This window comes from Vombatus ursinus, unplaced genomic scaffold (assembly GCF_900497805.2).
Source record: "Vombatus ursinus unplaced genomic scaffold, bare-nosed wombat genome assembly UNPS02014798.1, whole genome shotgun sequence".
Lineage (NCBI taxonomy): Eukaryota > Metazoa > Chordata > Mammalia > Diprotodontia > Vombatidae > Vombatus > Vombatus ursinus.
This window is the reverse complement of record NW_020954576.1, coordinates 39,956,532-39,982,904: the sequence shown is the minus strand read 5'-3', so window position 1 is coordinate 39,982,904 and position 26,373 is coordinate 39,956,532. Positions and strand designations below refer to the sequence as shown.

Below are 26,373 nucleotides of genomic sequence, written 5' to 3'. Positions count from 1 at the left end.
TAAAAAGTCATTTTTTATTAACCAAATTCTAAAGAGAATGAGGAAAAGTCATCTACTATTTGAGTGATAGCTGAAAGCTACTAAATGCCAAAGTAGACAAAAAGTAGAACTAAAGACTTGGTCACTTAAGTGTTCAGAGCTTTAGCAGACAGGTCAGGGTTTCACCAGCACCTCGTGGGTAGAGTTCTGGTCACAGAGCCTTGTACACGAAGGCATAAATTGGAAAGCCTCTCATCCTAGTTGAAAACAGCCAGGCCTCCTCCCTCACCCTGTGGCAAGGACAGTCCTTGGGCCTCATCTGGGCAGGCAGTTGGTGATGGGATCAGGCCGAGCCATAGGCACAAAGTTCATAGAGCAGTGAAGCAGGGGACATATCTTCTCGTGGTCCTTCAGCACATCACTCAAATGCTTCAGCTCTTCTGTCAGCTTCCCAATCTCTCTCCGAAGGGAGGTATTTTCTTGCTCCAAACACTCATATTCCTGGAGGAAGGGAAAGGAGTTGGGGTGAATCTTGGTCCCCATTTTGGGTGACAAAATCACTTCTAAGGCCATCAATGATTCTCTCTCCATTTCAAAACTAACCTCCTCCATAAAACTGTCCCAACTAACCATGCAGGCCTCCAAACTGTGATTACTCAAGCAACAGGCATCCCCTTAGCATTTGCCTATTTAATCCATAGTACTCTATAATAGATGGGCAGCTAGGGAGTGCATTGGATAGAGCACTGGGCTTGGAATCAGGATGACTCATCTTCCTGAGTTCAAATCCAGCCTCAGATACTAATGAGCTGTGTGTTCCTGGGCAAGTCACTCAACCCTGTTTACCTCAGTTCCTCATCTGTAAAATGAGTTAGAGAAGGAAATGGCAAACCACTCTAGTATCTTTGCCAAGAAAACCCTAAATGGGATCACAAAGAGTCATACATTACTAAAAAACAACAACAATACTCTATAATAGAAATGTAAAATCTTTGAATTCAAAAAGAGTCTAGAGGTCATCTAGTCCAATCTCCAATGTAATGCAAGAATCCTCTCTAATACCCTGGAACGGTGGTCATCTGGTCTTTGCTTGAGTACTTCCAGTGATGGAGAACTCATTACTTCACAAACATTGGGAAATAGCTTTAAGTAATAGTAGTTAGGTATTCTGTTAAAATCTTTCTCCCTCTATCTTCCACTGATTGGACTCAGTTCTGTCTTTAGAAACCAAAAGAAATAATCCCTTCAAATATTTGAAAGCAATTTGTCTTCTCTCTCTTAATCTTCCCTTTTCCAGATGAAACATACCCTGTCCTTCAACTATTATCTCATGTTATACCTTTACCACCTTCTTCTGGGTATGCTTGAGTTTGCCAAAGTCCCTTAGAAAGGGTGGCACCTAGAATAGAAAGCAATACTTCAAAACTGGTTTGACCTGTGTGCAATTCAGCAGGACTCTCACTTCCTTTGTTCTAAACACTACATTTTTAGTAACATAGCCTAAGACAGAATTGGATTTTTTGGCAAGCATATCATCACACTGTCAAATTTTATTGAGTTTTCAGCCAGCTAAAAACCGATAGGTTTTTTCATGTGAACTACTGTTAAACCCACTGTCTCCTATTCTATCATTAATCAGCAAGCATTTACTGTCTAAATGTATATGGGGAGGAGAATGGTTTATAATCAGAAAAGATTGACATATGCACACATAGGTATATACCAAATTTATATACAATGAATACAAGCTAATTTTGTATTTGTGCATTCGACTAATTCAATCAAATTCAAGTTATTAAATGCTGTGCTAAAGATATGGATATGGATATATATGTATGTATGCACATATATATTATATATACATATATATATATTCTTAAAGAGTTCCTCCCATAATGAAGTTTATAATCTAAGGTGGGGATGAGAAATATGCACAAATAATTATAGTATAAAATAGAACGAGTAGATAGAAAAGATACAAAGTACTATGTCAGGTCCAAGGAAAGAAGGGAAGATAATTTCCGATGTTGGGGAAGCTTTTTTAAGTGATTTTTCATCTGGATCTCTTTGAAGGCTCGGTAGGAATTCAATGGGTAGAGATGGAGAGAAGGGCATTTTAGGCATAGAAAGATAGGAGAGAACAAGACAAGATCCTAAGTATGTAGGATGCATCATAAGGTATTTTGGCTAGAATACAGAGCACACACACAACTCCTGCCATATATAGTTGGGAGAAATATGATATGATGAGGCTGGAAAGTTAGGATACTGGGAGATCGTGTAGGGTCTTCAGTATTGGGCTAACAGGACCAAACTTTATCCAATAGACAATAGGGAGCTACTGAAGAATTCTGAGTACTAGAGTGATATGATCCAATCTATTCATCAGGAAGATGGATGCAAAGGAGAGACTGTGGAGAGGAGATATTGGAAACAGGGAGATAGGTAGGTAGGAAGCTATTTTAATAGTCAAGGTGGGTGGAAATGGGTGCCTCAGTGAGGAAGATGCCAGTAGAAATAGAATGAAGGAAACAGATTCAAGAGATATTTTGGAGGTAGAATTGACAGAACTTGGAAGTTTGGGCAATGAGGGAGAGGGAAAAATGAAAGGTAACTGAAGTTTCAAGCATGTATTACTGGAGGACAAGTAGTTCTACCACCAAAAATAATGAAGTTAGAAAGAGGAAAGAGTATGGGGGAAATTATAACAAATTCAGAGTTGAACATATCAAGTTTGAAGTGCCAGCAAGATATCTAATTAGTTACACTTAGTAGGCTGTTGGAAATGTGGATATGGGATTCAGGAGGAAAGAACAAGGAGAGTGTGGTGTCCTGGGATCCAAGGAATGAGAAGGCACCTTACGTGACGGAAGAGGTGGTCAGTGGGAATAAATACTGCAGAAATTAAGGAGAATGGGAGCTAAGTAAAGGCTATTGGGTTGGTCAATCAGAAGATCATTGATGACCTATCAGAGAATAGTTTCAGTCAAGTGGTAAAGAGGGACTTGAGGTTGCAGTAGGTTAAAGAATGAGTGAGTTAGCAGAAGTAAGACCTCAAATGCCACTCCTTTTTCAACTGATTTAGAGGCAAGAGTTGGGAGGCTGGTTTGGGTGCATCATTCCACTCTGTCCATGTTTTTTTTGAATCTCAGATGTGTCATCCATCCACCCGCTATACTCTCGGTTTTGTGCCATCTGAACATTCAAAAAGCATGTCCTTGTCATCCACCAATGTGTGAATGTAACCTCCACCGGGCCCCTGCTGCTTGCTTGACAATTCAGCTCTTCTCTTATTGTCTCCTTACCTTATTTCCCACAGCGCCTGTTACTGAGCTTTTCTTCTTTCCTCTCCCTGCAACAGAACCTCCTCCACCCACATTTATAACAGGCGAACTTGCCTTTTACTCTGCTGAAAACAATGAGACAATCTAAGCTTAGTAAACTTTTCCTCAGAACTCAGCATCATCATCTATCTCTCTGTATTTCTGATGCGAGACCACAAAGGACCAGCCAAATACCTTCATATACTACTCATCTCCTTTTGTCCCCCATTAGCCTCCCAATAAGCGCCTGGGGGTTGATTAACCCATATTATCTGGCTCCAAGGTCAGACTATCATAAACCAATGGGATAAGCCCCTCCATGGGCCATGAAGGACAGGATGGAAGGGCAGGAAGGTGGACAGGAGCACAGGAGGGCAGCAGAGGCAGAAGACTGGCAGATAAGGAAGGGGAAGAGGCTGCAAGAGTACTAATAATACAGACATTAAAAAGAAAAGTGGGAAGACAGGATGGTACAGTTCTGGTCAAAAGGTCTGGATTCAAATCATGCCTCTGATACAACCTCCGTGACATCATGCAACTCATTTAACATTTGGGGGCCTCAGTTTCTCCATCTTTAATTGAGATAATTGGTCTTAGTCTATTCTGCATCTTATGGGGAAGAAGCTGAAGACTCCATCCAAAGCCAGAAGCCGGCAGAAGAGAGAAGTCCTTGACTGACAATATCTTATCAATCAAGCAATAAGTGACAACAACAAGAATTGACCTTGGAAACAACGGCACTCTATCAGGCAGAAGCCTTGTGATACCAACAGGGAGCAATGCGATGCCCACACACTGGGAGAGACTATATACCCTGGAAAGCTGCACACTTCCTAATACCAATAAGGAGCAATACCTCTGGGAACAGCTCAGTGACGTCACCAGAAAATATCAGTAACTACTCAGTGTCAGAGGCTTAAAAGGGGATCCACACTGGCATACTTGCACTGGTATTCCCTCTTCTGTGCCCACTCTTTTCCTTGATGGTATGTGTCCTTGTGAGAGATTATGCCCTCAGGAAAATAAAAATAAATGAGAAAATTGGACTAAGTGGCCTATCGAGTTTTTTCTAGCCCTAGAGCTAAGACAGTAGTACAGGCTTGCACAACCCGTGGCCGTTGAGCCACTTTGAGGGCCTCCCAAAATCCTCTGGCAGGCTGCACGTTGTGCAGGCCTGTACTGGTAGAAAGAAGGCTGGATTTAGAGATAGAGGGCCTGCTTTCAAATCTCATCTCTGCTACTTATTACCTGTGTGACCTTGGGAAAATCACAGCCTCTCTAGGTTTTAGTTTCTTATTTCAGAAATAAGGGGGTTGGTTTAGAAGATGGTCGGTAAGGTACCTTGCAATTTTAAATCTTATTATCCCTTGATAATAAAATTGAAAATAAAAGTCATCGCCACCCCAGGGCAGGAACTGAGAAATGTACTGGTTCCTACAAAGTGTTTAAAAGGGCCAGACCAAGGGATCTTAACCTAGGGTCTATGGACTTAAAAAAAAAAATTGTTAACTGTATTTCAATATAACCGGCTTCCTTTGCAATGCCAGGCATTTGATTTTATGTATTTAAAAACACAATTCTCCTGTTTCTTCTTATTTCATTTTTCACCGTAACAACCGTGTAAAAACAAACAACTTTGAGAGCTATCAAAATTATTATCAATACAATGACATCCATGGCTCCAAAAGACTGATGATGAAACAGGCTTTCCATGACAGAGAGGTGATGAATTTAGAACACAGAATGAGTATATATTTTTGTTCATAGTCACTGAGGGAATTTGTTTTGCATGACTATGTACATCTGTTACACGAAATTTGCTTTTTTATGGGGTAAGGGAGTAGAAGGGAGAGAAAATAGATTTCTGTTAGTTTTTTTTTTTTAATAGAGATGAGGAGGGGTTTCAGATACAAAATGTTACACACGCTGTCAAATGAGATCACTGCATTATTAGTTTTACTTAACTGCTTTACTTAGTTACAAGAGACCGCTCACAAAGTAGGAATGATCTGTAAATGTAAGCAACATAAAAATAAAACACCTCAATAAAAGTTAAAAGGAAATTTTCTGATAGTGGGTCCATACGCTTTGCCAGACTGCAAAAAGGGTCCATGATACCAAAAAAAAAAAAATTGGTTAAGAAATCCTTGTCTAGAAGAAGACTTCCAGGTCTAGATTTAAGAAGAAGAATTATTCAAGATAATGACCAAGAATTGCACGGGATGAGAAGTCGAAGTGCCCACATGACTGAGATCAAAGATCCCCTGAAATATTGAATTAAGTCTAAAGTATTACAAGGTGTTTTCCTCACAACAGCTCTGTGAGATAAGTAGAGTAAGTATTATCATGCCCATTTTAAAGATGATAAAATTGAGGCTTGGAAACATTCAGTGACTTCCATAGCTCCTTACTGCCTGTAGGACAGATTACAAAATCCTCAGTTTGGCATTTAAGGTCCCTTGCCTACCTTTGCAGAGATTTCATATTACCATCAATGGCATTATAAAATCACAGAATTTGAGAATTATAAGAGGCCTAGGTAGCCATCTGATCTAACCCATACCTAAAGGAACCTCTAATATACCAAAAAGTGTTCCTAAAGCTTCTGCTTGAAGACCTTCACAGAGAGGGCACCCGCCATCTCTCAAGCAAGCCTTGCCCCTTCTGGCCAATTCATGGAGTTCCTTCCCTGATGAACCAAACACTGTGTTCCAGCTGAAATGAATTACTAGAAGTTCCCTGGACTTGACATGGTGTTTCCTGCCTCTGTGTGTTTATTCATGCGGGCCACTCGGTGCCTGGAATACCTTGCAAAAAGTCTTTTCGTCCTCAGGCTCACAATGCCTTCATCTCCCAGGACCAAAAATGACTTCCCCTTTGCTTACATCACTTTGATTCAATCTCTCCTCTGCTTCAATCACAGTACACTTTATCCTGTGCGAATTTGCATTCCTATCATATCTCCCCTAGTAGAAAGTAAGCTGCTTGAGGACTGGGGCAGGAAGTGTGTCATTTTGTAGGCAGGGCCTTACCTAATGCCTTGCCCGTAATAGGTGGGTAATCAATGCTCACTGAAGTGAATTGAGATGAGTTCAGCTGCTGGTGACAGACCAAACACTAGTTGCCACTCAGTGGTCTCCCATCCTAGCCGGCTGACTCATCCCTTTGTCAGCGAAGGCAAAGAAGGGGCCACACAGCTAGGCTTTCCTTAGGGATTGCTTTCTCTTGGAGGTCTAGCTTTGGCTCCCCAGCCTCTGGAGGGGCCTTTGTCTGAGCTAAAAGCAAGAAAGAGGAAATTAAAAAAGTAAACAAGAAGTGGTATTCTCTTTGCCGGGTGACCTGCTAGTAGGGGGCCCAACTTGTTTGAAAACCACAGGAATGTCAAGAGGGGCTTGAAGGGGGAAAGAAGGGCTGAAGGTTAGAGAATATCGAAAGGGGGGAAAAACCAACCACCACCAGGGATACTTTCATATTTAGAAGAAATTACCTGGATACAGGCAAAACACATTAGTTCTCTTGTTAAAAAAAAAAAAAGGTTATCAGATTTAATGCCATTCAATCCCACTGATTCTCTAAGCTGTTTGCCACAGCAGGGTTTGAATCCGCTATCCTACTTCAGTTTTCTGTTTGCTAGGAATCTTTGCAAAAAGAATGAGACCAAAGACACCAAAATTACTCTCTGAGTCTGGTATTCTATTCCTCAGACCCTATGCTGGGTGTGGGGGGTGAAGAAAGGAGGGCACATCAGGTCATCCAGGACTAAGTAAAAGATACATGGCATAATGGAAAGAAGGATGGACTTGGGAGTGAGGAAACCTGCATTGTTATTAACTCTGTGACACTGGGCAAGTCACCCTTTCTAAGACTTACATTTCCTAATCGGTCAGCCCCAAAGTGATGAGGGCCTGAACTCAGGTTGGGGCTGTGTGAGCTGAGGGAAGGGAGCACACATGAGTTGTGTTGGGAAGGAAGAAATGACAAGATTTAGTGAATGGACTGGATATGGGGTGAGCAAGACTGTAGTATCAGCCACCTGGAAGGGTGTCTACAAGGGATGCACTTTGCAAGCCTTTTCTAAACCTTCCAAGAAGAATAAAAGGAATTTAAAAATGTCATCAAGGATATATATGATAGAAAGGGAAGACGGGCTTGTCATGTGGCAAGAGGGAGGGGTGACGGGTAGGCAACCTGTTCCCCCGCTTCCCATTTAATATCAGGAGAGATCAAGGGAAGTCTCTAGAAGACTGGGTGGACTCCCTATGGTGGACGTAGGGGAGGATATGAACCAGAGTGTCCCATGATGAGCAGGCATGAACAGGGCGCAGTTTGAAATGTTGGAGAGAACCTACCCATCAGTGAGCTCACAGATTCACTGGCGTACACGATATCCCGAAAGTCTGAGTTCAGTTTTAAGCTATTACAGTGTCATCGGGGCTGGCTGAATGGGAGATGAGCCAGACAATTAGTGTGAAGAGGCTGAGGGCGAAAGGGAAAGAAGAACAAGAGAAAGACCAAGATCACTGTAATTAGACTTGGAAAACAGCATAGCTGGATTGGACTTTAGAAAAATTATCCAGTCACAGAAAATCAAAGTTAGAAGGTACTTCAGAGGCTAGGTGATCTAGCCATAATTGAATAGAATTCTCCTCTAAAAAAATCATCAGACTTCTAAACCAAGTCACTTAATCTCACTTAATCTCTTTGGGCCTTATATTCTTTACCTGTAAAATAAGAGGGTTGGATTGAATGACCTCCAAGTCCCGCTTCCAGCTCTAAATCTATGACCCTACAATCCATCTTCCTCATTTTACAGTGGAGGTAATCCTCCTGCCACGGAGAGGTGACACTGGCTGTGTGACCTTGAGGCAGTCACTTAACTCAGAAGACCCCCAGTAGTGAAGGAACTGTCTCAATTTCCCACAAAGAGTTCATGACAAAGCCGAGACTAGGACCCCAACCCCCTGACTCTTGAGTTCAGTTTTCTTTCCATTAGGTCATTCGCTATGCTGATGGAGTGCTTCTGCCATTGTTTCAAAGGCATATACACTTATATATAATCACTGCCAGGCAGCTGAGCTTCTCTCCCAGAGGCACTTGACCCTCAGGCAAAGGGGCAGCAGAATTCCAGGGAGGGCATGGTGACACTCCTCCAATCCCCAAGACTCTGAGCTTATTTCGGTGACTCTATCAAGCCAAGACCCAACTAAAATCCCATCTTCTACAAGAAGCTTTTCCCAATCCCCTAATGTTATTTCCTTCCCTGTATTGATTATCTCCAATTTATTTTGTCTATGTCTTGTTTGGTTGTTTGCAAGTTGTCTCGCCACCAGGGACTATGAGCAAGCAGAAATTGTCTTTTACTCTTTTTTATATCCCCGGGTGCCTGGCATATAGTAGGCACTTGATAAATGGTTATTGACTGACTGACTGTCCTATTTCAATGCTAAAAAACTGTGCCATGGGCCACCTTCAAGCTTAATAAGGTACCATGATGAGTTTCTATGCCAAGTGAATACATGAAATGAGTGAAGATCAGAAGTACCTTAAACAACTACTCTACATTCTGTCTTCCTTTTCAGACTTTTTAGGCTCTTAAAATCCTTTGGTAGGCCAACCATGTTCAAGCTAGAACCCTTAGGGAGTCTTTGAGATCCGAAGCGGCCACTTGGATTCTCATTCCATGAGTACAGATTCAGGTAGCTACAGCCCATAGGCAAATATAAGCATTAGGGGCTGTTCTAAGGGATGTTGGCGCATTGAAAGGGTAGTGGTCACTTCCCTTATGTTAGGTAATTACTGCAGACAGCAGAGTTATCATGCCCTCATTCTGTATGTCAAATTTTCTCCACATGAAATTCCATATTCTCTTTTCCTTTGCTGCAGTCTTTGATGGAAAGATGGCTCTTCTTGCTAATGCCAAACCCTCTACTTTGCCCTTGATCTCATTCTCTCTTGTCTTGTTTGGGTCTTTGATTCTTATAATAATGATGGTGATGATGATAACTGGCATTTATGTATCACTTTAAGGTTTGCAAAGTTCTTTTTTTTTAATTCAATTTTATTTTTAATTCTGAATTATCCTCCTCCCAAATTCTCCTTCCCACAGTTTGGGAAGACAAGAAAAACAAAAACACATTACAAACATGCATAGTCAAGCAAAATAAATCCTCACATTTGTCATGTCCAAAAAGAAAGAAAAGGAAAAAAATGTTTCAGTCTGCACTCTGAGTCCACTAGCTCTATCAGGAGGTGGGTAGCATGTTTCAACATGAGTTCTTTGAAATTGTGATGGGTCATTGCGTTAATCAGAGTTCTTAAATCTTTTGAATGGCTTTACAAAATTGTTATTATCGTATAAATTGTTCTCCTGGTTCTGTCCATTTCACTTTGTATCAATTCATATGTCTTCCCAAGTTTTTCTAAAACCATCCCCTCCATCATTTCTTATAGTACAAAATTATTCCATCACCTTCATACACCTTAACTTTTTCATTCCTCAATTGATGGGCACCCCCTCAGTTTCCAATTCTTTGCCAGCAGAAAAAGAGCTACTCCAAATATTTTTGTACATATGGGTCCTTTTCTTCCTTCTTTGATCTCTCTAGGGTACAAATCTACTAGCAAGTCAAAGGGTAAGCACAGCTGAAGAGCTTTGGGGACATAATTCCAAATTGCTTTCCACAATGGCTGGACCATAGCTCCATCAATAGTGCATTAAAGTACCCGTTTCCCATAGCCAATCTAGCATTTGTCATTTTCCTTTTTTTTAAATCGATTTTGTAAATCTGATGGGTATGAGGAGGTATCTCAGAATTGTTTTAATTTTGCAAAGTTCTTCACATATTTTATCCCATTTGATGATCAAAACAATCCTGTGAAGTGGTTGCTTTTATTGTCCACATTTTATAGATAAGGAAACTGAGACTCAGAGAAGTTAAGTGACTTGATCAGGGTCATGTAGCTAAATGTCTGAGGCAGGAATTAGACTCAGATCTTCCTGACTCCAAGTCCAACACAATCTCCATTGTGCTCTCTAGTTACTTCATCTCCCATATGCCTCAATTTCCAATCTTTCCTTATCCACTGGCTCTGATCTTCACCATCCCTAAAAACCCTTCACTTAATTCTACCATCCCCCTCAAGCTATCATCCTCTGGTTCTCCTTTCTTTCACAGTCAAGTTCCTAAAGGCTGTTTCCATTTGTTGACTCAACTTTTTCCCCTCTCACTCTGAACCCCTTTCAATCTGGTTTCCCACCTCACTTCGATAGGCAAACTGCTCTTCATTGATCATTCAATGATCTCTTCATTGATAAATCCAATGGCCTTTTCTCACTGCTTAAACTTCTCCTTTATGTAATGATTGACACTGCTGACCACCCCTTCTGGATATTCACTCTTCCTTCAGTTTTTGTGATGTTGCTCTGTTATTGTTCTCCAATCCTTTAGAGGATCACTATCCATGTCTACGAGGGCTCTGTTCTGGACTCTTTTCCCTCCTTTCCCATACTCTCTCTCTCAGTGACTTCATAAATTTCTGAGGGTTCAACTACCATCTCTATGGTTAGCAAGTGGCTCCCATATCTACATATCCAGTCCTCTTCTCTCTCTGGAGTTCTAACCACACACATACAACCATATGTTGGACATTTCCACCTGAGGATCCAATGGCATCTCAAACTCAACATGTCCAAAATAGAACTCATGATTTTCCTTGATAAACCCACCACTCTTCCTGTAGAGAGGAAATATATACCTGCCAGGGGTCTCAGAGGCCATCTAGTCCAGGTGCCTCATTTTACAGAAGAGGAAACTGAGGCCCAGAGAGGTAAGTGACTTGTCCATGGCTGCAGAGACAGTATCAGATGTGGGATTTGAACCCAAGTTCTCTGGCTCTGGAGTCAATGTTCATTAGTGTGCCACAGTGGTGTTACTAGAGTTTTAGGCATCCAGGTTTGCATCCCAAAAGGCATCTTTGATTCAGAGATAACAAATGGAGACAATTTTTTTTCTAGGAGCTTGACTGTGAAAGAGAGGAGGACTAAAGGATAATAGCTTGAGGGGATAGTAGGACGAAGTGAAGAATTTTTTTTTAAAGAATAGAGAATATCTAAGTATGCTTGTTGGGCAGCTAGGTGGCACAGTGGATATAATACTGGGCCTTGAGTCAGGAAGATTTGAGTTCAAATTTGGCCTCAGACACATACTAGCTATGTGACCTTGGGCAAGTCACTTAACCCTATTGGCCTCAGTTTCCTCATCTATAAAATGAGAAGGAAATGGCAAACTACTCCAGTATCTTTGCCAAGAAAATCCCGTGAACAGTATGGTCAATGGGATCACAAAGAGTCAGACATGACAGAACAACAACAAAGTATGCTTGTCACTAGGGAAGGAGTTAGTGGATGAGGAAAGATTGAAAACTAGGGTTAGAGAGGGGCTAATCAAAGGGGCAATTAGCCTATTCTTACCAATTCTAACCTCACAACACCTCTCTAATAATCCCCTTCTCTCTCCCCTCTTGACGCTGCCCTAGTCCAGGTGCTTCTTCGCCCCCTCACCTAGGCCACTGCCATAGTGTCCTAATTGGTCTCCTTTCACATGACCTCTCTCCCCTCCAATCCATCCTCCACACAGCTGCCAAACTGAGGTCTGATCCTGCCTCTCTTCTATTCAAGAAGCTTCAGGGGTTCCCTGTTGTTTCTAAGATAAAATATGTATTTATATAAAATTCACAAAAAATCTGGCTCCAGACTGTCTTTTCAACCTGATTCCATGTTACTGCCCCTTATGTATAATACTGTCCAGCCCAAATGGCCTATATGCTATTCCCTGTAATATCATTCTGTGCCCCTTCTCTGGGCTTTAACATAGGCTGTCCCCCATGTCTGAAATGCTCTCTCTTATCACTTGCATATCTGGGAGCCCCGAGCTCCCTCCAAGGTTCAACTCAGGGGCCACCCCTATCAGAGGTTTTTCCTGATTCCCCCAATAGCAGTGTCCACTTCTCCCTATCCCCCTCACTTGGTATGGGGGGGGTGGTTCTGGAGGGGTCTGGGCCCAGAGCTATGATTTTATTGGAGCCCAGGACCAAATAGAAATTCTTATTTGGCAATTATGGCTCTTCCTAACCTGGTCCCATCCTACCTGTCCAGTCTTCTTATATCTTCTTCCCCTCTATGCACTCTGTGATGTAGCTACACTGTCCTCCTTGCTGTTCCTCTAAGCCAACACTCCATCTGCTTTCTCCATCTGGTTTCTCCATGCCTTTGCACTGGATGGAAATGCATGGGAGTCTTCCCCCATGCCTGGAAGACTGCTTCCTCACCTCTGCCTGTTAGCTTTTCTGGCTTTCTTCAAAAATCAGATCAAATCCAACTTTCCGCAGGAACTCTCTCCTGCCTTCCCTCTCCTACCCCACCCCTATTCCCAATTCATTCATTCCCATTTCAGATTACCTTCACCTGTTCTGTCTATATCTTCTTTGTACTTAGATATTAACAAGTCACCTACTCTAATGCTTGATTGCAAGAACAATGCTTTTTAAAAGAAAGAGCATTTATTAAGTGCTTATTACGTACAAGATACTGAGCTAAGCACTGAGGATACAAAAGAAAACCAAAAACCCGAGAGGTTCCTACTCTCGAAGAACTCACATTCTGATGGGAAAAGACAGCCAATCAAGGGGAGGTGACTCATTTTGTATTTAAGTTTAAAAGTTTCTTAATTATTTTAAAAAGGGGGGAGGTGGAAAGAGAGAGGGGGAAAAGGTTGGTAAAATAAGGTCAAGGCAGCCCATGTGCAGGTGGAACAGATGGGAGAGTGAGCTGGGAAGGAAGTGAGCGACATGACCGGGACTGCCGGTACTACCAAGCTAAGACTCATCAGTAATCCATCCATCTGGCCTCACAGTGGAGACATGGAGGGGTTTGCAGGACAGCGGGGGGAGGGAGGAGCCGCACATAGCTAGTGTTTAGATGGAGTAAACCTGAGAGTACACTAGGAAGGAAGTGTATCTACACACCTTTCTTGGTATCCCCAGGCTTAGTACTGTGCCTGGCATACAGTAAGTGCTTAATAAGTGCTTACTGACTTTTTGTATCCCTAGTACTAGCACATAGTAAGCGCTTTAAAAATATTTATTCAATTTAATGGCAGGGAAAACAAATCTGCAATGGTTATTTATTTAGGAAGAAAATCATTAGATGCTGCTTTCTGAGCCCCTCAAATTTCTTCCCAGGTGCTAGCAGAGCCCCAGGCTTAATGCCAGCTCACACTATGAACTAACTGGCTGCTTCTTACTTTCTCTGGGATATGAGCTGGATAGCTCTTGCGAACTCAAGTGGTTTTCCATCTGAACAAGTCTGTTGCACCAATTCACTGTGAAATTATTTGAATCTGAAAACTTGCTACGATAAAATTGTAACAACTGAAATATGTGCTGCCATTGAAATGATCATTCCTCCTTTCATGTCCACTTCTTAATGAGCTAGGCATCTAAGCAGAACCAACAGAACCATGGGACTGGTCCCATGTTCAGTCCACCCAGGAAGAAACTGGGAGTGGGGTGTGTGTGTATATGTGTGTGTGTGTGTGTATGTGTGTGTGTGTGTGTGTAGGGGGAGATGTCGTTCTTTGCACAAGCACTAATGATGTTTCTGATAGGATCTTAAATTTAAAATCAGAAGGAGCCTGAGAAGTCGTCCCCCTATTTGAGCCCTGTTTTGAATTCAGGTCTTCCCAGCTCTACATTTAATGCTTGATACATAACACCAGTGGTGTCAAACTTAAATAGAAATAGGGGACAGTAAACCCTACCTAAGGATCCCCACTGGCTACATACTGACTTACAAACACACATTTTAACATTATCTATGTTCTATTGTATTTTTATTTATTTTGTTAAATATTTCCTGATGTTTTTTGTTTCCTCACACTCAGGAATGTCAGGGGCCCCATGTTTGATGCCTTTCTACTACTCATGCTGCCAATAAATTCGCTGTCACTGGGGCAAATATAATTATCTGTTTGGCTGGCTGTTTCTCTAGTAGTAAGGATGCATTTTCTCTGAGTCATTCAAACCCTCCTTTGACCACTGGCATCCAACTGAAGGAGATAGTTGGGCCAAATGAATAACAATAAGTAGTATTTATATAGCACTCTAAGGTGTGGAAAGAAAACTCTTTACAAACATTATCTCCCTTGAGACTCCCCACAAGTTTGTGAAACAAATACTATGACTTTGCCCAGTTTGCAGATGAGGAAAGTAACTCCAAGCCCACTCTTTCCACCTCACTGTGCTTCCTCTATAAGGATGGGAACTCATGATTTTTGCCTTCTGAGGACCACGCTTTCCAAAGGTGGTCAATAGTGAAGAGTTGGCATCCCCCATTCTTCCATCTCCACTGGAAAGAAATAAGAGCACACTTCCACACTTCAGCTGAAAGGGCTGAATTTCAACAGGTCAGTCATGCAGGCTACAGATAGAATAAGTTTCTGATAGTGTGACTATGGAACACTGGCATTCTGCCTGCATTACAAAGAAGTTTTAAGTTCCTGACTCATCCACTTATCAAATCCAAATATACTAAAAGTCACGAGCAAGATAAAACAAATCTTAAGGCGGGTAGGTGGCGCAGTGGGCAGAGTGCTGGACCAGGAATCAGGAAAACTTGAATTCAAATCCAACCTCAGACACTTACTAGCTATGTGACCCTAGGAAAGTCACTTAATATCTGCTGCCTCAGTTTCCTCAACTGTATAATGGGGATAATTAATGGCACGTACCTTACAAGGTTGTTGTGAGATAATATTTGTAAAGCAGATCAGTGGATAAAGTGCTGGACTGGAGTGAGGAAGGCCTGAGTTCAAGACACTTACTAGCTGTGTGGGTAAGTACATACATGCACACAGTAAGAGAGAGGCAGAGACAGAGAAACAGATAAGGCATAACTTTTTCCATCCTGGCCCCAGCTAAACAACACTCTCTTCTCATTGTTCCACAGAAGCACTTGCGTGTAATCTTGTAAAGTTAATCTTTTCTAAAATGTTCACTACATACTAATTTTCAATGTCTTTTCATGTTTCTTTGTGGGAGTCTATGTAGCTGCCTTCCACTGGCAGCCTCTTGAGGGAGGGTCCTATATGTCTATTTGAGTGGTTTAGCTCCTCTGAAGGCCAGTGTTATGAGTAGAGATGGGGGTGGGTCCTTTGAGCTTCAACACTACCTTCCACATGAAACCTTGAGGACTGGGGCTATTTTTTCTTGTCTTTTCAGAATGGCTGGTACGTAATAGTCACTACATGTTTGCTGATTGCTCATAATTCCTGTTAGCTGTAGTATTTCAGTAACATGAAGTTGAGAAGCCTGTTTGGTAAATGTAATAGAGGCAGAAGTGAGGAAGAAAGAAAGGGGCTTCACCAAATCCTTCTGTGGAAATTTACAAAACTACACAAAGGCTGGGAAAGAGCTTCCCCTAACATAATTCTGGAGAAACCCTGAAAGCTCTGCTCTGGAAGTTTCTACCCCACAGAAGGTCATGGTAAATTTTATGCTTAAAAAAAAAAAAACCAAGAAAAAAAAACAGCCCCAGGAACCAGGGTGAAGTGAAGTTTGCCTTGGGATGTACTCAATGTCCTTTTCTGTCTCCTTCTCTACCCCTACCATTGTGGAATGAGAATGGCATTGTACCCTGGTTAAAGGAATTTCAGGCACTACTTAGCAGGTGTTTGTGCTTGAAGAGGGTAGTTTGAGGGCAGAGGGCAGAAAACTCACCTATCCAAGAGTCTTTAAAATAATATCACCTCCAAGTCAAATCTTTGGGCTACCCTTGTTGAGTTACTTCATAGACTTTACGAGAAAGGGCACTAAGCTGTCCCCTAGTTCGTCCCCACGATGATAATGAAATAGAGACTTCTTGAGATGGAAATTCCAACAGATCCTTTCTAGCCTTGGCCTTGACAACCATTTTGGGCTAACACAAAATCTTCATATCTAGATGGTTTCCGAAAACCATCCCATAAGGTTGAGTGGATACAAAGATTTTTTTTTATTAAATTCTGCAAACATGTATTAAACACCTACTATGTGCAAGACATTAGGCTAAGTGATGGGGATTCAAATATCCAAATAAATGCTATTTACATGGTGCTCTAGCCTTTTCCATACATTAGCTCAGTTGTTACCCACAACAACCCAGTGAGGTACAGCTTATCATCATGTTTTAAAGAAGATATTGACATTCAGAGAGATTAAGAGATTTGTGCATATTGAACACATGTCATAGGCAGGATTTGAACCTATCTGACTCTCAGCCCAGCATTCTATCCACCATGCCCCGCTATTTCTCTGATAATAGAACTAGATTCTGTCCTCAAAAAGCTTACAATCTAATATAAGGGATGAAAGAAAAGTTCAAATACCTTTAAGTTTAAGAAGAATTACGTGAAGATGTCCCAACAGAATGGAGCCTCGGAAGTTTCAAGGAGAGAGGGCTTAAAATGGACAGAATCAGAAGTCTACTGTCCACTAAAAACCCCAAGATATTTTTCAAACTGCTCTCTAACCATACCTACTTCTCCCATTCTATGACTTAGGAAGTTATTTTTTTGAACCAAAACATAAGAGTTTACATTTCACTCTAATAAATTTAATTTTATCAGAAAACTCCCAAGTTAGGAAACTCCCTTTACCAGGACAGTTTGGTGCCTTCTCTATAATTAAAGTCTTAGAGAATTGCCTAGACCAGTAGTTTCAAACCCAAATAGAAATTGGGAACCATTAATCTGTACCTAAGGATCCTTGTGGGCTTTAGAAAACCACATATGTTCTATTGTATTTTATTTATATTATTAAATACTTCCCAATTATATTTTAATTTGGTTCTGCCACACAGGACTATTGTAGGGTTGCATGCAGCCTAGTAAGCCACTTGACGTCTCTGGCGTAGACCACCAAGAGGTTAAATGATTTACCCAGGGTCAGAAAGGCAATTTGTGTCAGAGACAAGATTTGAACCTAAATCACCCTCGCCTCGAGACCCACTCTCCACCACCCCACCCCCCACAGCACTGCCCCTTACTGTCATCGATAAGAATGTTGAACAGAACAGGGCCAGAAATAACTTCCAAGCTGCCATTGAAACATTGGTGACTACTCTTTCATTCTATATGTTCTGCCAATTCATAATCTCCCTAACTGTACTATTGTCTAACTCATTTCTTTCCAACTTGTCCACCAGAATACCAGGAGAGACTGTTAAATATTTGGCTAAACTCTAGATGAACCAAATTTACATTTCCCTGGTCTACTAAGTCTAATCCTGACCAAAAAGGAATCTATTTTCAAAGAAGACAGACTGGGCTGTTTGTTATCACTGCTTCTGTTTTTAGATATCCACTAACCATCCCTTTAATAATAACATTCCAAAATTTTGCTAGGAATCAAAGCTAAACTCACCAGCTTGTAGTTTGCAGCCTCCATTCTCCTCCCTTTAAAAAATAAAACAAACAAACTAGAATATTTGCCTTTCTCTAGTCCTGTTTTTTTTAGACAGAGCACTGGCTCTGGAGTCAGAGGATTTGGGTTAAAATGCAGTCTCATCTCTGATACTACCTGTGCAACCCTGGACATGTCACCAAACCTTATTAGGCCTCAGTTTCCTTATTTGTAAAATACAGGGGTTAGACCAGATGTCCCTTCAGTTCTAGATCTTTGGTCCTGTTATCTGAAATCTTTCATAGCTCAGCTATTGCATTTACTGGTCCTTTCAACACTCTAGGAATCAGCTCATCAGGACCTGGTGATCTCAGCTCCCCAAGGACAGCTAGGTGCTCTCTGACTATAGACAAATTAGCTTGAATATCAGCTTTCTAACAGCAATTTTTGTTACGCCCTTTCCAGTTCAAAGATCATTCTTAGCAGAGAATACAGAAGCACAACAAGAGGGGAGCATCTCCCTTCTCTTTCTGTTGCTAGTTTTCCTCATCAAATGCTGCAAAGAGGTCAAGGAGAATATGGATTGAAAAAAAGATTATTGGATTTGGTGTTAATCATAATAAAAATGAAGATGATGATAGCTAACATTCATATAATGCTTACTATGTGCCCAGAATTTCACAATTATGATCTCATTCGATCCTCACAACAACTCTGGGAGGTAGGTGCTATTACTATCCCGATTTGAAAGGTCGGGAAACTGAGGCAGACAGCAGTTAAGTGACTTGCCCAGGGTCACCCAGCTAGTAAGTATCTGAGACCAGATTTGAACTCAGGTTTGCCTGACTCCAAGCCTGGCACTCTCTCCCCTGAGCCAACTAACTGCCTCTGTAGTTAGTAATTAGGAGGAACTAAGGATGACTTGATGAAGGAAGAAAGGATCTGAATACACTAAGAAAGGAAGAGAGATTGCAGACTCTTAAACAGAAGCAGTCAAGGCAGAGACATATTTGTTGACAGTTTACTTCTTAGGATTTATGCATGCAAATGACTAGAATATTCATAAAATTTCTGATGATAGACAACATGGCATAGAGGGATGGTTCTGGAGTCGAGAAGACCTGGGTTCAAGTCCTGCCACTGACACATATTGTCAGTATCCCTCTGGGCAAGTCACTTAAGCTCTCGGTACCCCAGTCACTTCTTAAAGATTCTAAGTCATGGATGACTTGTCAATCTACATTGGTGGAAAGGGTTTTCAGACTGGAAGGCTCCCTTTAGATGAAATTACAAGCATCAAATTCCCCAAAACAAAACCTGCTTAGAGTTTGATTTTCCTTTTTACTTCATGCATGATTCCGGACTTGCCTTGTTTTACTCAGTTCACACTTTACCTGTATTCCTCATCAAGTTTGCCCTCACCAAAGCGTACTTGCCCCAGGGAACAAAAGGACAGAGTGATGAACAAAATACCATTCTCCCCTATTCATGCTCTGGAGGAGAGTCAGTTATCCTCCCATTCTCCTCAGGAGGCATAAATTCATCCTGTCCCACTGTTTTTAGACATTTCCAGGTCTCCAGGTCAAAGAACAGTGCTCATAAATTCTTTGTGGTTGTTGTTGTTAGGTTGTTTCAGTCTTGTCTGCCTGTCCATGACCTCGTGTGTGATTTTCTTAGCAAAGATTCTGGAATTGTTTAGTCATTTCCTGCTCCAGCTCATTTTACAGATGAGGAAACTGAGGCCAACAGGGTTAAGTGACTTGCCCGGGGTCACACAACTAGTCAGTGTCTGAGGCTGGATTTGAACTCAGGAAGAGGAGTCTTCCTGACTCCAGGTCCAGTGCTCCATCCACTGTGCCACACAGCTGCCCTTTGGCCAAGATAACACAGGCAAATATTGGGCCAGAAACACTATGGACTTAAGCCAGTGTATTCTTAGGATGAATGCATTGGTGTGGCATTAAAGGTCCCCTACAATCTTATTCCAACTTACCTTTCCTATCTTATCTCACACTATTTTAACTTCACACATTCTATACTCCAAACAAAATAGAGATAGTTGCCATCCCCCAACTGAGAAGGACCACAAGAGTGGAAGGACCAGATTCCAATTCTGCTTCCCATGAATATTGCCATGGTGACCTGGGTGTTAGTCTCTTCATGTGGTAAAATAAGGAAGCTAAACCAAATGACCTTTGAAGTACCTTCTAGTTTTAGAGCTACAATGCTATGTTCCCACCCTTCCCACCTTTGCTAGCACCATCCCTTATGTGTGGAATGCCTTTCTTTCTACCTCCCCTACCATTTCAACATGATGATAAAGGCTTCCTTGAACCTTTCAGCTGAGAGTAAACTCTGCTTCATCTGATTTCATTTGTATTACATTTGTGAGTGAACATGCTTTACCTCCTCCATTAGATTATAAACTCCTTGCATAAAGGGAATAATATGTCTTATTTCCCCCCAAGTATCTCTCCCTGAACCTAGCCCAATGAATTGGACATTTTTGTTGTTGTTCAGACTTGTAATTTCAATGGTATGGGAAAATATCAATGAGAAAAAGTCTCTACTGGACACTGACTTACCCAGTTCTTAAAGGTAATATATATCAGAGGCAGGATTTGAATCCAGGTCTTCCTGGCTTCAAAGTCAGCCTTCTATCCATTACACCATTTTGCTTTTCATAATGTGAATAGTAGCTGCTGAATGACTTTTGGTTGGATGAAGAGAAGAAGGAACTGTGTGCAGTAGATTGAGTGATGGCATGCATAGGTAGGTATGAGTACAGAGTGTGCTGAGTGTGCCCAGGCACTCTCAAAAATACAAACAAATAAAAAACTAGAATTTCATGTTTCATTTTTTGTTTACATTTTTAAAGTAAAGTTTAATTGTTTTTTTAATATGAGATTAGTTAAATTTTAGTTTCTTTAGTTTGATGAATAAAAATGTTCGTTATGATTATATATCCAATGGACTTGTACCTTGAAAAAATATTAGCTATTGTACACTAGGTACACAACCTAATGACCACATACACAGTGAATATTCATTGTCTGTGGTTATTGACCAACTGACATTCAGGATAAGATATGTCTTTGATAATAATAATAGCAATAATAACTCCTATTTATAAAGACCTTTGCAAAGATGATGGCAAAACCTTGCTTAAGGGCCAAACGATGAGTATTCTATATGTACCTTCCACTGCCCACAGTCACATACTCACCTCATGAAGTTTATCAGCCTTTTGAGTCTGCTTCTTTCGACTCCTTTGAGCAGCAACTCTGTTTTTTTCTCTCCTCCGGACCTTCCGGTCATCATCCTCAGGGCTCTAGGGACGAAAAATAACAGATGAATTATGAGAGTAGTAATGACGTCTTCCAACCTGTCCTTCTCATGAGTTGTTCTTCATTTACTCCCTTCCAACAAGCCTAACCATCCATCACCCTTTGTTTGTAATAAATGTAAATACTTCTCATTGCATTCTTTCGATGTCATTCCCCTGCTTACAAGTCCTTACAGAATTATAGAAATGGATGCAACCTCAATGGCCTTCTAGTTCAACCCATGCCCCCAAAATGGTCAACTAGTCTCTGTGTACAGACTTCCACTGAGGAGTAAACCCACCATCTCCCAAGGCACCCCATTCCACTCTTTGAATAGCTCTAATTTTGAGGGATTTTTTTTCAGCCTCATTGCTGCTCACACTCATTGTTCCTGGTTCTAGTCTCTGGAGGAACAAGTCTATTCCATATGACAGTCCAAGAAATACTTGAAGACAACTATCACATTCTTCTGACACTATTCTTCTCCAAGCTAAACATCTCTTATCCCTTCAAGCCATCCTTGGTCTCTCGGCCCTTCACCATTTTAGTTTCTTTCCTCTGGAAGCTTTCCCGTTTATCAGTGTCCCTCCCAAACTATACTTGGCAAGACTGAACAAAATACTCCAGATCTGGTCTGCCCATGGTAGGGCACAATGGGATTGCACCTCATTATTCCTGGAACCTAGGCCTCTCAAAACAACCCAAGATCACATCAGGGTTTTTTGACTACCACATCCTACTGCTGACTCACACGGGACTTGAGGTCCACTAAAACACACAGATCTTTTTCAGATAAATCACTATGCCTCCTGTATCTTGTACTTATAAAGATTATTTTTTGAACTCAAAGGTAAGTCTTTATGTTTATCCCTACTGGATTTCACTTATTAGATCCAACCCAATGCTTGGGAATCTGACCCTGTCATCCACCATGTTGGCTAACCCTCCTGACTTTATGTCATCAGTAACTTTGATATGCATACCATCTACGCCTTTATCTGAGCCATTGATAAAAGTGTTTAGCAACATAGGGCCAAGCACTGACCAGTGGGGGATTCCCTTGCAGACGCCCTTCTGGGGTGACATTGTGCTATTAATGACTACTCTCTGAGTCCAGTTTATTTAATGTTCTATGATATCTCTACATCTTTTCCATAAAAATAACGAACTACTTTGTCAAATGCTTTGACGAAATCTAGGTAAATTATAACTGCAACATTCCCCTTATCTACCAGTTTAGTAACCCGAGGAGGGAAAAAAAGAAAGAAATAGAACAGTCTGGCATGATCTGTTCTTGATGAAACCATCTTCTTTGTAATCCTTGCCTCCTTTTCCAGATGATCGCTAACCATCTCCTTAATGACACATTCTAGAATTTTCCCAGGAATTGATGTCAAGATCAGTGGCCTATAGTTTACAGACTATTGTCTCCCTTTTTTGGAAAATGTTTCCTGTTTCAGTTCTTTGGTATCTATTCTATCCTCTACTAAGTTGTCAAATTGATCTTCCTAAAGTGCAGATCTGACCTTGTCAAATCACCCCTGCCCCATCCCCATTTCATTTCAATAAACTCCAGTGGCTTCCTATTATCTCTAGGATCAAATATAAAATCTTCTGTTTGGCTTTTAAAGCCCTTCATAACTTGGCCCTTTCCTACCTTTCTAGTGTTCTTGCACCTTATATGGGATACAGTGACATCAGCCACCTTGCTTTACTTTGAACAAGACACTTCATTGACTGTCTCTATGCCTACAACTCTCTCCCTATTCAATTTTCTTCCTGGCTTCCTTCAAGCTTAAAATCTTTAGCTTCTTTCAAAGCTCAACTAAGGTACAAACTACTGTAGGAAGTCCACCTTTAATCCCTATAGTTGTTAGTATTCTTTCCCTCTTCAAATTATTTAGTGTTTCCTTATCTTTGTAAATATTGTACAACTTCATCCCTCCCCCTCAAAAGAAAGTAGAATGTAAGCTCCTTGAGGACAGGTAGTGTTTTTAATATTGTCTCTATATTTCCCAGCATATAGACAGGACCTGTTATATACTATGGTGATTAATAAATGCTTGTTGAATTAAATTGTATTGAATTGATATGTGCATAGAACATCTGTTGGTGGTGGTGGTGTTTGACTTAGATTTTAAACTCCCAGAAGGTTAAGGACTTTGTATAGTTTATTTTTGGATAGACTCCAACACAGTGTCACACAAAATGATACCCAAATGCTTTCGAAAATAGTGAAATGTACAAATGTGGGTTTTATTAGTCATTCTGTACACCTCACACTTCCCTGTAACTTATATTGACATGTCAAATTCCATTAAATCCATCAAAAATCCTCAAGTTTATAATCTAAGATATGGCTGCTTAAAAACTTAAATAATCAGCCCTTTTATTACAAGATGGCTGACTAAACCACAAATTGAATTTCAGGTACATCTTGAAACTCTTCGGTGGTACACAATAGTATAAGTCAGTCAAATCCCTCAAAGCTTATCATAGAACAAACTCTTTAAGCCAATCAATGTGAAATGTTGAATAGTCAAGTTGAAACAGAGATCTCACAACCTTGGGTCAAAAACAGAACCTAGAGAAATAATGACTGGTCATTTGCTGTGCTGGGACTCATGAGAAGATACTGAAGAAAGAGAAGTTATGGTCTCTGCCTTGAAGAAATTACTAACCTAACAAGAAAAAAGGACACGGAATCCAACACATTCACCTACAATAAGAATACCAGAAGGCTCAGTGATTTGGCCAGCCTTCTGGGTTGTGAACTTATACTACCTATAACAAAGATCTACAACTTAGTACGTAATTACTGGGAGCTCTCTAGGGCACACAGCTTCAGTGTCTTACTTGGGGTCTCACAGATACTAAGTGGGATTTAAATCCAGGACTTCTTGACTCATTGCTTAGTACTGGATCCATTCCAACATGTGAACATACCTCCAGAGGAAAATAACTCTGTGCTAGCAAAGGGCTGAAGCAAGACTGAGATGTTATCCCCACATTGCTGCAGATACCCAAGTATTGACTCCAGATTTCGTGAGCCAGGGTTCAAGTCTCACCTCTGACTATGTGGCCATGGACAAGTCACCCAACTTTTTGGTCCCTCCAGACCCCTCTCTAAGACTACAAAAGTCTCAGATGTGCACTGGTAGAAGGAAATTCCTCACATGGAGTTTTCTAAACCAATGAAATTGATGGTATGAACAAAAAAAAAAGTCTATACTATGCTACGCACCCAATCATACCAGTTTGCTCATTGTTATCACCATCACTCTAAAATTACTTATTAAAGGGCGACTAGGTGGTGCAGTGGATAGATTGCTGACCCTGAAGTCAGGAGGACCTGAGTTCAAATCTGTCCTCAGACTCTTACTAGCTGTGTGACCCTGGGCAAGTCACTTAACCCTAGGTTGCCTCATAAAATAAAATCATTTATTTAAACATGTAAGTGCTGGATCAGAGGGTTTAATAAATGTCAGTTGAATTATATTGACCAGCATGATATATGAAAATAGCACTGGCTTGGGAGTTAGAGGGCCTGGGTTTGAATCCTACCCCAAACCCTCTATGCTTATTACCTGTTTTGGTGGGAAAGATACTTAACACAAATTAAGTTACTTAATGGGCCTCAGCTTTCTTACCTGTAAAATGAGGGTATTAAATGAGAGATCCCTTCCAGCTCAGGCTCTATTATGCTATTTCCTTACTCAGAGCTGAGGGTACTCCATATTCTGACTGGGCTGCTCTGATATTTGGGGACTTGGATTCAAGATATGCCTGCTACTTAAACAGGTGTCCCTCTTGGTAACTAATTTCATTTAGAGGCTGAATTTGAGCTCAGATTTCTAGTGATCTTTTTTTTTTTTAGGCAATTGGGGTTAAGTGACTTGCCCAGGGTCACACAGCTAGTAAGTGTCAAGTGTTTGGTCTGAGGCCGCATTTGAACTCAGGTTGTCCTGACTTCAGGGCAGATGCTCTATCCACTGCGCCACCTAGCTGCCCCTCTAGTGGTCTTTTCACTGTACAACACTACTTTCCATGAAGGTGGCCAGATAAACACTTGGGGGGGGGGGGAGAGATAGGGATCTGCCTGGACCAAAGGGAAATAAAGTTTGGGAGTTAGCTAATAATGATAATAATAATAATAATAGCTAGCATTTAAAGCAATTTAAGGCTTGCAAAATACTTACAAATACTATCTCATTTGCTCCTCACAACAACCCTGGGAGGTAGGTGCTATTATTATCCCTGTTTTGCAGATGAGGAAACTGAGGCAGACAGAGGTTAAGTGACTTGCCCAGGATCACACAACTGACCTAGTTGGTTGGTGTTTCACATGAACCCTGCTGCTGGAGTTGGTATAGTGGATATGAAGAAGTACTGGGCTAAGCAACAAGGCATCAAGGTTCTAGCTGAGATCCTTCCAGGGATTTTATCGGCAAGTCACAGCACTTATTCTTACTTGTCGTGAGTGGTGTTGACTTATATTTCTAAGGTGGCTTGCAGCTCTAACATTCTCCAATCTGCTGAGTGCTTCCACTTTCCCCCAGCGGTAGGACTAACCCTCCTCTCCTTAAGAGCTGTGCTCTCTGAAGCTAGGGCAGGAGAGGAAGGAGGAGGGGTGGAGGCGGAACCCCTCTTCCCAGCACCCCATTCCTCCTCTACCACTCCTGGAAGTCCACTATGACAACAGCCGTAGGTGCAAGTGGCTGGGAGATGGGAAAGCAGTGACCCACTGAGCCCTGGGAAAGGGAGGGCCTTGACGACTGGCCGCAGCGCGGCTTCCAGAGATGAGTTCCCACGTGCGAAGGCATGACTCTCCCCAGCCAGACCATGGGGTTCGGGTGCCCGTGCTCCGAGGATAAAGTGACAGCTCAGGTGGCAGGGATAGCCAGTGGGTCTCTCCCCTGATCCTGGAAGCCGCCAGAACTTCTCGTTGGCTGGGCTCCAGCCCCGGCACTGCTGTGTGCTTTACGCCGCCAACCCCATGCTTGCTGCCCCAAGCCAGTGCCTCTTACCCTGTCCCCGGCACTCTCCGCAACTTCCCCGACCTCCGCCCAGTCCCTCACGGAGCACTGCTGCCCGGAGACATGCCGCGGTCGCGGACATTTTTGCTCTCCGCTCCTCTTGCCTCGCCCTCCCGCCTGCCCAGCTAGCCCCCGGCTCCATCTCCCCTGGCTACCTGCGGCTGTTGCTGGTTCCCGCGGGCAGAGACGCTCCTCTGCAGGACGCTGCCGGTGGCCGGGAGCCCTTGCGACATGCCGGGAGCTCCGCTGCCCCCGACCCGCCCCCGGCAGGGC

General features: G+C 41.8%; 1 protein-coding gene across 1 annotated transcript; it reads right to left on the bottom strand.

Annotated features, from left to right (window-relative positions):
- On the bottom strand, positions 1 to 26,373 carry BATF3 (basic leucine zipper ATF-like transcription factor 3). Its single transcript, XM_027871577.1, has 3 exons — positions 26,256 to 26,373; positions 20,965 to 21,069; positions 1 to 480 (listed from the first exon to the last, which is right to left on the bottom strand). Exons 1-3 carry the CDS (start codon positions 26,331 to 26,333, stop codon positions 295 to 297), a joined length of 369 nt encoding a protein of 122 aa, XP_027727378.1. The 5' UTR covers positions 26,334 to 26,373; the 3' UTR covers positions 1 to 294.